This window comes from Ochlerotatus camptorhynchus, unplaced genomic scaffold (genome assembly GCF_037179485.1).
Source record: "Ochlerotatus camptorhynchus isolate MF236.1 unplaced genomic scaffold, CSIRO-AGI_Acam_v1.1 ptg000244l, whole genome shotgun sequence".
Classification (NCBI taxonomy): Eukaryota; Metazoa; Arthropoda; class Insecta; order Diptera; family Culicidae; genus Ochlerotatus; species Ochlerotatus camptorhynchus.
The window spans coordinates 228,321-238,289 of NW_027040734.1; the positions used below are offsets into that span (position 1 = coordinate 228,321).

A 9,969-nucleotide genomic window follows, 5' to 3' on the forward strand; every position below is an offset into this window, starting at 1 on the left:
TCGATTTTATACTATGGCACGCATAAACCATTTTTATACTAAGTTTGCATTCTCTCCCCTAATAAAAAATAACCATAAACGAACGACAACCCAAATCATTGAACTATTCCACAAATGGTTTGGATGATACCCAGAACACGTCGTCAAGCAAATTAACCATACAATTTTTATTAGGGTCCCTTCATTCCGACCTTTGCGTCGGTACGGAGAGTTGCGATTTAGCGTAACTTTTATACTATTTAGATTTCAATAGTTTTTGAGTGTGATCAACAAATGATACACAACAAAAAATGTAATATCGATCATTGTAATTCAAGCTGATGTATGAAATAATGATGTAATAGCAAAAAACAGATACAATATTACATCAATGGATGTAATTTTGTTCGCAAAATCGATGTACATCGTACAACGTTTTATTACACAACCGATGGATTGACCTGGTTGCAGCAGTTTGGATGTAATATTCAACAACTTTTTTTTATGTGTATATATGTGTCGGAAACATACATAATATGTTTACACATAAAAGCCATGTGTAACCACACATACTATTCATTTGACTCATAAACTAATGTGTGCTTCAGGGTGGATTCTGTTTATGTGTGGTCACATGAAAATCATTTGGAATTTCACATGGAAATTCGTCAATAAAAATGTGTGGAATTTTATTAGTGTATTCAGCAGAGAACGAGCCGCAGAAGTAAACAATGTCACAGCATGAAACATAAACATAAGAATTATTGACAGCATTTTTGCTTTGAAGGTTAGATATGGAGCTTTCAAAAATGTTGTAACCGTTTTCCGTTTCTTCGTTTTCTTTATCACCCGCCCCAATAAAATTTGAATAGTTATTTTGCTTTACGACGTGTTCAGGATATCATCCAAACCAGTTATAGTATAGTTCTATCATTTGAGTTATCGCTCGAATGTTTTTTTTTATTAGGGAAACGAAGTGACGAAACTATATTTCTAGCCAATTCTTGGTAGTCATAGTTTAAAAAGTGTCATTCAACCATCAGCCCATTGACGCTTGAATCTTTATTTACAAAAGCAGATACGGCTATTTGATTTTAGCATTATGATTTTTGAATCGTAGGAAATTTTAAAACGGTTTGCGTTATTTTTGGACCAGTCTGTTACTCGAGAACTGTCAAGCGAATCCAAACTAAACCGCGCACGTGCTTCTGTTTACATCTGCTTTCATGCGATATAGCACCGCGTACAAATTTTAGGATACCACCGAGGAGACTCACATCTTCTTTCATCTCGTTACTCAGAATACATACCATTCTGCCGATATATTTCCCAAGAAATATAGGTACAATGGAAACAAGTGTGGATTTGGGCTTCCTGGAACCGTGTGAAGAGTGGCTGCTGGCGAACAAATTTTTCCGTAGTAAAGTGGGCGGTAAGCCGGCCTGGTTGGAGCTGAAAAATATTCCATCCCCGAAGGATCTGCTGTGCGATGAGTGTGGCGAGCCGTGTATTTTCCTCTGCCAGGTGAGTTTCCTTTCCAGGATTTTATGGTGATACGATCCACCGTCGAGAAATCATAGGCACTTCACTGCCACTTCGAGTTTTCTAGAGTGATTTTTGTTTCGATACAGCTTCGATATTTCCTCGCAGGTCTATGCTCCGCTCGAAGAGCAAGAGAGATGCTTCCACCGAATGCTGTTTTTGTTTGTGTGTCTAAAGGCAACATGCTATCAGCCCAATCAAAATAAGTGAGTATCTTGTTGGGAATTCTGGTTTCGGTTCCGGGATCATACCACATTCCACATCTTCGCAGAAACATCAAGGTGCTCCGCAGTCAGTTGCCCCGGAGGAACGACTTCTATGACTTTGATCCACCGAATGAAAATGAACCTTCGGAAGCGATTCCATCACCGGTACCGCTGTGCGCTGTTTGCGGATGCCGTGGGCCACAGCTTTGCTCCAAGTGTAAGAAAATGAACTACTGCGGTGTAGTTCACCAGCGCATAGACTGGAAGCAAGGCCACAAGGCAGCCTGTGGGACAACGGGAGAAATTACGAGATCCGATTCGGACATTCTGTTTCCCCAATTTGAAATTGTTATGGAACCCGAGGAGATTGTAAGCTTTGAATTTGAACTCGATTGAAGGTAGGATGTTAAATGGACTATCTTTACTCAGGAACCAACGGAGAAGCTCTCCGAGGAAGACAACGTCAAGAAGCAGATGGAAGAATACGAGAAGTTGGTTAAGGACGGGAAAATCGGAGAATTGAGCGAAGTATCCGAAAACGAAATGGATACGTATGCCGAGCAGGTTGAAGATAGGCATTTTGATGAGTTTAAGAAGAGGATTGCATTCGATCCGGATCAGGTATGAATGGAATATCTCCGGATAGTGTGAGCAGTAGCAGTTGTGACAAAATTGTTTCCCGCCGAACAGGTTCTTCGTTATGAGCGAAAAGGGGATCCCCTTTGGCAATCACCGGTCGTTCCCAGTGAGATTCCTTGCTGTGAACTGTGCGGTGGTCGGAGAGTTTTTGAATTCCAGGTAAGTGACTTATGTTGTTTGATACATGTGTTGGGTTGATAAATTGGGAGGCATCTGATAATTTAAAGATGGCTAATTTTGACTTTTGACCGGAATGGGATATCCGTTGTAATGAGTGAAATATTCAAACCTGCTATCGATTCAGATAATGCCACAGCTGCTCAACAGTTTGAAAAACGAAAATATCGATTGGGGAACGTTAACCATTTTTACGTGCGAGCAAAGCTGCGATACTGCTGACCGATCGTACGCCAAGGAGTATGTCTATAAACAGGATGTCATCAGTACAGAACCAGTGAATGCGCCAGAAACCAGTTCGTAGATAATACGTATCACTCTGTTACCGTATATTTACTGTATAATAAAACAAACCCTGCGCCTTGTATCCTTTCCTGCGAGGATACAAGCTCATCAAGATTAAATGCATGCTCTGGAAGACGATTATTGCCGAAAGAACGACCTATGGCCACGTCGCTGGTTTACGTTTAACATTGGGGGATGAATGATCACTACTTTAAGCTTTGTCGTTCTTGATGAAATCGTACACGACGGAGAAGTCCTTGTTTGCCAGTCCCTTGGCCATCAGTGTGCGGTAGATTTGATGCGTGAGAGCTCCCAACGGGATCGGGGTGTTGGTGGTGGTCGCAACGGCCGAGGCGATTCCCAGATCCTTGGTGATGAGACCAGTGGCGAAACCTCCGGCGTATTCCTTGGCAGCGGGTGCGTTCGGGAGCACACCGGGGACGGGGTTGTTGATTTCCGAGGCCCAGCTGCGGCCGGTGGAAGCGTTGATGATGTCAGCGAATACTTTGGGGTCCAAGCCGAGTCTGTACGGGAAGAGTATGTTAGTTTTCCGAAGCACTCTATCCAGAGAAATCCAGTCGTCTTACCTGATTGCCAAGTTCATGCATTCAGCCAAACCGCACATGGAGATGCCGAGCATCATGTTGTTGCACACCTTGGCGGCCTGTCCCATGCCGTAGCTTCCGCAATGGGTGATCTTCTTGCCCATACCCTCCAGCAGGCCCTTGACGGTTTCGTACTCCTCCTGGGTTCCTCCGACCATGAAGGTCAGCGTGGCGTTCTGAGCTCCGGGCACTCCTCCGGATACCGGGGCATCGACGAAGGTAGCTCCGGCAGCTTGGATCTTCTTCTGGACGGCCTTGGCCACATTCGGATCGATGGTGCTGGAATCGACGAAGAAAGTCTTGCTGTTGACTCCGCCGGCCAGGATGCTGTCGTAGGTATCGGCCACGATATCGTTATTGGGCAGCATGGTGACGACAAAGTCCGAAGCCTTGGCCAGTTCCGACACGTTGTCGTACGTGACGGCACCCTTGGCCTTCAGGTTGTCCTTGGCCTGCTGCGAGATGTCGAACACGTGCAGCTTGTGTCCCTGTTTTGGGGTGATAGGAAGCGGGGAAGTTATGAAATTAATACTCAGTTTGTCCATAACACGGATCATAACGGAAGAATGGTTGCACCAGGAAATAGACTGTCACTCTGATTTTAAAATAACCGCAAAAACTTCTTCCATCATGTTGTGGAACGTCTCCTTGCAAAATACACCGTGTGTGCCCTTAACAAATCATGAAAATTAAGCTCCTTTCTCAATCCATTATTTCAAGCACAGGAGGAGGGGATTTTTTATTTTTGGATTCCCAATAATATTTGGTCATGTCTGGGATTTTAAATTTAGCTAAACCGAGGATTGTTTTGTAATTTTAATTTCAAGGAAAATTTCGATGTTCTAGAGTTTGAATTGCCTAAGGTGTTGAAATTGGAACTCCTTTTTTGCTGCATTGCAACAATCTTGGAGTTTCAGTTTCATTGTTGGGTGTTTTTGTGGGATCTGTTATTTGTGCTCTTTAAATTTCGAGGTTAAACTCAATCTCACCACAGTTTGGTGAGTTTTGTTAGCTTGATATTCCGAGCTGCGATATCACAGCTTGCAAAATCAACCGCAGTAGTTTGCTTGTTGATTTTTGTCTACGAAAATAAAGCGTGATCTTGGGCGTGGGTGAGATTGGATTTTTTGATATTTTCCCAACACTGCTAGGCAACGGATGAACATTGGTCTGAAGGGTCTGTGTTTGCTTATACTGGGTGAACACTCCACTCATACGAGGAATGTACTGATGCTGGAAAAGGCTAAAAAGAACTTTGTTCGGTTCGTTTCAATTCCAAACCATGTATCGTACAAGATTCAACCATTAAATGTCGGATTACGCAACGGCGATCGGACATTTCTTAATGGAAAATCCAGGTTAGTAAACTGAACTTGGACAATTTCAGGTGTAACTGATGAATTGTACTCTGAATTTTCAGGACAGGCAATTACTCCTTACAACGTCTGTGCGCTGGGGAATTACACCTCCGTCAAATTCGCTAACATGATAACTGGATTTCGTGTCACTGGAATCAATCAATTTGATCCGTTAATATTCAGAACACAGAAAAGTCATTGAACTAACATTGTGGTAGCAGTGATGTCCAAGCTGTTAATGAAATCAGCGCTGTTGATCGTGTTATTCGGATTAACGGATATGTCATCATCGGCCCAGTTTATAATCAGTAATCCACAACAACGACCTGCAGGAAGTGCAGTACAACATCTTGAGTCCGGACACATCCACCCGGTAGAGTAGGTGCTCACGCCATCGATATCTACATCAGCAACATGGCCCACATCTCGCAACCATCGACTACGATGTCCAACCGGAGGCGTCTTAAGACTTTGACCGGTGTCTACAACCCATCGATGAGGCAATATCCCGAGCCAGGGAAAAACACGTGTCAGTATACAGACAGGTGACAGCCCTACTAAAGACCTTATTAGACACCGTAATACCATTCGTAGACATTACTGGTATGTCTAACTTGAAGACCCATTGTAATCGATTAACAAAGATCATTCAGGCCAGGATGGTGGATCTCAGAAATAACGACTTTACCAATAGGATCCGTTCTCTGCCAGATTGTGCAAAGTCTTTCTGGAAGCTAACCAGAATCTTAAAAAAAAAAGCCCGGATCCATTCCTCCACATAGTCCCGATAATTAAGTTGTTCATCTGATGACTCCTGTTCAGAAGGCTTCTGTGAATCGCCTACACTTCGTCAGCTCCCATAATCTCAGGCAAAACATCATAAGTCCACATAAGGCTGCTGTTGCCGAAAAGGCATCCAACCTCGATTTGATTCCCAACAACTTCCCCGAAGTTTCAGAGATCTCAGCTGAATCTAGACCTCAAACATATGAGTTCTAGATTATATGATTACCTGAGGCTTAGCTACTTCCCCTCCTGCTGGAAGTTAGCTTGAGTCATACCCATCCTTATCAAAGCTCCTTGAAAAAGCAATTTGCTGGCGTCTTCTAACATCTGCCGTTGAAAATAACATCTTACTCGAGGAGCAGTTTGGTTTTTGGCAAGGTCAGTCGACTATTCACCAACTGACTCAAGTAAGCAATATTCTCAGGCGGAATAAGTCTCTGTCTAAGACATCTTCCATGACATTGTTAGATGTTGAAAAAGAGTTTGATACGGTCTTCCAATCGTGAAGGGCATCCAAAATTACCTATCAGACAGAACACTCAAAGGTTCTCTCAATGGCATCATTTCTGATTCCTTCAACATTGTTGCGGTCGTTCCGCAAGGAAGCATCCTTGGGCCCATCCTCTTCAACTTGTTCACCTCCGACATTTCTTCTCTGCCAGATGGTGGAACTTTATCTCTGTTTGCAGATGCCACATCCACCGTCTACAAGGGTAGCGTCATCGGAGCTCATACTGCTAAACTTCAGAGAGGCTTGGATATCCTGTCTGAGTATTTCAACAGCTGGAAGCTCCGTATCAACGCGGTGAAGACCTAGGTCATCATATTTCCACGTTCCCAATCACCAAGACTAGTTCTTTCTGAAAATAATACGATCTGCTTAAACGGCTCAGTGGTGAAAATTTAATGGTCCAAAGAGGTTGTGTACCTCGGACTAACACTAGACAGTAAGCTTCTTTTCAGGGAGCACATTGACAAAACTAACACCAAGTGCATCATCTTGATAAGATCACTGTATCCGCTTATCAACAGGAAGTTCACCTTATGCCTGAACAATAAGCATGCTGTCTATAGACAACTAATCCTACTTGGCGGTCAACTTGAAGAAGGAGCTATAGTCGATAGAGGAATTCTACTAGATCCAATAGAGCTGATGGAGAAATAGGAGAACGTTCCATCGGTACAGCAAGATACCAAAATGATGGAGGAAAAGAAGAAGCGCAACAGAAGAGTGGCACTTCGCTTGCTTGCCTGGTTAAGATCCTGATGCAAACAGTCGCCAATAATATTAGCTGATGTTTAGTTGTGGGATTACTGCACGTTAAATGATTAATCACCTAAACAAAATCATACGTATACAATGTTTTATTATGTTGGTTCTGTGTAGACATAACAAAGTAGTTATAACATTTTGTTTAAAATTTGAATTAAAACTGCATAAATTTGTTCGTAAATTAATACACTAATGACCCGATTTTGTCAGCCCCCGTTTTTGAAAATCTTTTCTGATGTTCTACGTAACCGATGCGCTAAACATCCAGAGAAAGATTTGGAATTACGTGAAATTTTTGAAAGATAAAAGTCAGCGTGGAGGAGCGCTCATTACTGCACGGCGAATGAGAACGACTCAAATTTGAGTTTAGTTCACTCATAATCGCCAAAAGTCCAGGTTTTTCCAGGATTTTCCAGGGAAAAAATCCCGAATTTGAGAAAAGTAAAGATTGGATTCACTCAGTCTATTGGTACTACTCCGAGACTGAATAAAATTTTCGTAAATTTCCTCATTTTCCGGCTGATTTTTTAGGTTTTCCACAGGAAACCATGAGACAAATTTTACTCATCGTTGAGTTCCTGCACTTTTGGCGATTATGAGTTAACTAAACTCAAATTTGAGTCGATCTCATTCGCCATGTGTATTTACTAAACCATTCTTGCTCCCGTTACGCATATATTTAGATGCATGTGTAGAAGGAAGCAATGCTGTAAATAAACTCACTATACGTAGTTCAAGGCCGTACGTCTATCGTTCATTCGTCGCGTTGGCTGACGCGCGTACATGTTAATATCTAAAAACGAACGACGCACAAAGCTTCCAACTAAAAAGTTGTCATCAAGCAAACGGAATATAAGTCCCGCCGTGCCTTTGACATTTATTTTTACAAATCAGTTGAAAATCTCCCATTATCACTAGGTGTGGTGGTGAAAAACATCACCCCATCAGCAACCGGGATTTGCGCTGCGCACCGGCGACGGAATCGTGTACAAGGAAGAAGACACAGCGCCATTATTTTTACGTAATAAATTTGATAATTCTGGAACGCATGAGTGTGAGTGCGGGAAGAGTGCACGTACGAGCCCACAGCCATGCCCCCACGATGGATCGGCTTATTATGTTTGAAAGCCGGTTTTTAAATCAAATGAATCGAAGAACTGGCTTGTTATCAACGGGGGCTAAAGAATGAATTTATTTGCTTCGACCAGAATAGATTGTAGACTGATAAAGTAAATGTTACTTTAATTAATTATATAACACTTCCTTTTGTTTCTAAGGTCAAATCTTACTGGAACTCTCTATCCTTCTATCAACACATGTGCAGCCGACCTGCTACGTCACGACTAAAGACTATAATTCAACTCTACTTAGATATCGGTTGTTATGACTTGCAAGATTGTATCCCTATTACGTAACACTCACCTTGGCCATCAGATTGCTGGCCATGGGTCCGCCCATATTGCCCAGCCCAATGAATCCGACATTCTTGGGACCGCTGCAGAAGGATCTCGCCAACAGGTCGGAGATCGCTGAAGCCTGTTTCAGGCTGTTGGAGAACGCAAACACTCGGAAAGCCATCTTATATCACCTTTACTAATACTTTCAAAACAATCTCAAAGTTGCCTTCCAAAAAGTTCTCCTTCGAACTCAGGTCACCAGCTGCCAAGCTCGTTGAACGATATTTGCAGACTGAAGTCACTGGGCCGGTGTGGAGCAGCGATTCGCTGATATACAATAATGTCGATCGGCAATAACAAACGTGTGTTGTGTAGGCGCAGAGGATCGGTCCGGTTGTTTCCGTGCACAACTCATACCACTTCGGTGCGACCAGTCAGTATAGTGCGATGTGTGGATGGAATATGGTATAGAATTGAATGGCTTATAGCGCGACCGAATGATAAGAATATTTTTGTAGGTATTTATTTTGGTTGGAAGTGTCTGTTGGTTGATGATGAACGGAATAAATGACGACGATGTTACCGCGTTGGCGTTTGGAGACGAATTAGCGATCCATGCAAGGTAGAGGACATTGATAACGTTGCGTGAATTGTTATCCTTGTTTACTAGTTAATGGAGATATTCACGATGCCCATTATGTGCTTTATCACGTCATTGTATTTGATAGTGTTACAACGTTATTGCGTTTTTGTAATTATTTTAATTTCAATAAACATTCTTGTATTTGAACATTTATTTCGTGATTGTTGACTTCAATTTTTCAATAGTGATTTAAACACTTCTACAACTTATGATATTCATGATGGACAGATTAATTGCTTTAACGATTGATATGTATTTTGCGACTCTATTGGCCAATTTGTTTATTATCCAGGTTGAAACCAGTTCCAACCCGTGCAAACCCGAGCTTATTGTCAGTGTGAACCTCAATCCAAGCCAGATTACAAAAACAAACGTTCACACTGACGTTTTACAGACAACAAGCAGACAAAATCCTGATACCCGATCCAGGTTGGAACTGAATCAAAACCAAATTCGCTCTATGACATTACCCCCAATGCCACTACCACGAATGGTCATTACCCCGACATTAAGACAAATATAAGTACAGCACGTGATCTAAAGAAGGGTGAATTTTATACAGTCAATACTTCAAGCACAGACAATCAGACAAAACTCTGGCAATTTGTTCATCGAACACGCATTTAACAATCAATTTAAATGTTTTTAGTTGGTAGTATCGCCACCTGTGGCGCACATAGTCAATAACCCTTGCACTTGACGTATACACACTACCGCCATCTGTTCAGCATACTACCCATCACTGTAGACTCAACAGATAGCGAAAGTGTTTTAGCGAAGATGTTTTGTATTGAAAAATATTCAATGTGTTATGTCTGTTTGTCTGTGCTTCAAGTTTCGATGCTCTATATCTCGACATTTCTCCTTATCTTGTTAATTTTGGCAGTCCATTCAGATTTCCATACATCATCCATGCATCGCTCTCCATATCAGATGGAAAAAAAAAATAAGTTCACTAGTTTTTCTTCGTTTGAACTAAGCTCGCTTCTTCTGAGCCACGAGTGAGGTGAGGTGACCCGCTGTCACTTTCAAGAGTAATTATTTTTTGAATGTGTTCACCGGTGAACATAAATTTATCA

The 9,969-nt window shown here is 42.1% G+C and overlaps 2 protein-coding genes across 2 annotated transcripts; one reads left to right on the plus strand and one right to left on the minus strand.

The window, feature by feature from the left end:
* The first annotated feature begins 1,232 nt into the window (after nucleotides 1–1,232).
* Zfrp8 (Zinc finger protein RP-8) lies at nucleotides 1,233–2,951 on the plus strand. Its single transcript, XM_065226116.1, has 6 exons — nucleotides 1,233–1,503; nucleotides 1,630–1,727; nucleotides 1,793–2,096; nucleotides 2,157–2,348; nucleotides 2,418–2,525; nucleotides 2,671–2,951. The coding sequence occupies exons 1-6, from the start codon at nucleotides 1,327–1,329 to the stop codon at nucleotides 2,845–2,847; spliced, it is 1,056 nt and encodes a 351-aa protein (XP_065082188.1). The 5' UTR covers nucleotides 1,233–1,326; the 3' UTR covers nucleotides 2,848–2,951.
* Nucleotides 2,845–8,496, minus strand: LOC135704640 (probable 3-hydroxyisobutyrate dehydrogenase, mitochondrial). Its single transcript, XM_065226120.1, has 3 exons — nucleotides 8,273–8,496; nucleotides 3,416–3,921; nucleotides 2,845–3,352 (listed from the first exon to the last, which is right to left on the minus strand). Exons 1-3 carry the CDS (start codon nucleotides 8,426–8,428, stop codon nucleotides 3,040–3,042), a joined length of 975 nt encoding a protein of 324 aa, XP_065082192.1. The 5' UTR covers nucleotides 8,429–8,496; the 3' UTR covers nucleotides 2,845–3,039.
* Between the last annotated feature and the right edge of the window lie 1,473 nt (nucleotides 8,497–9,969).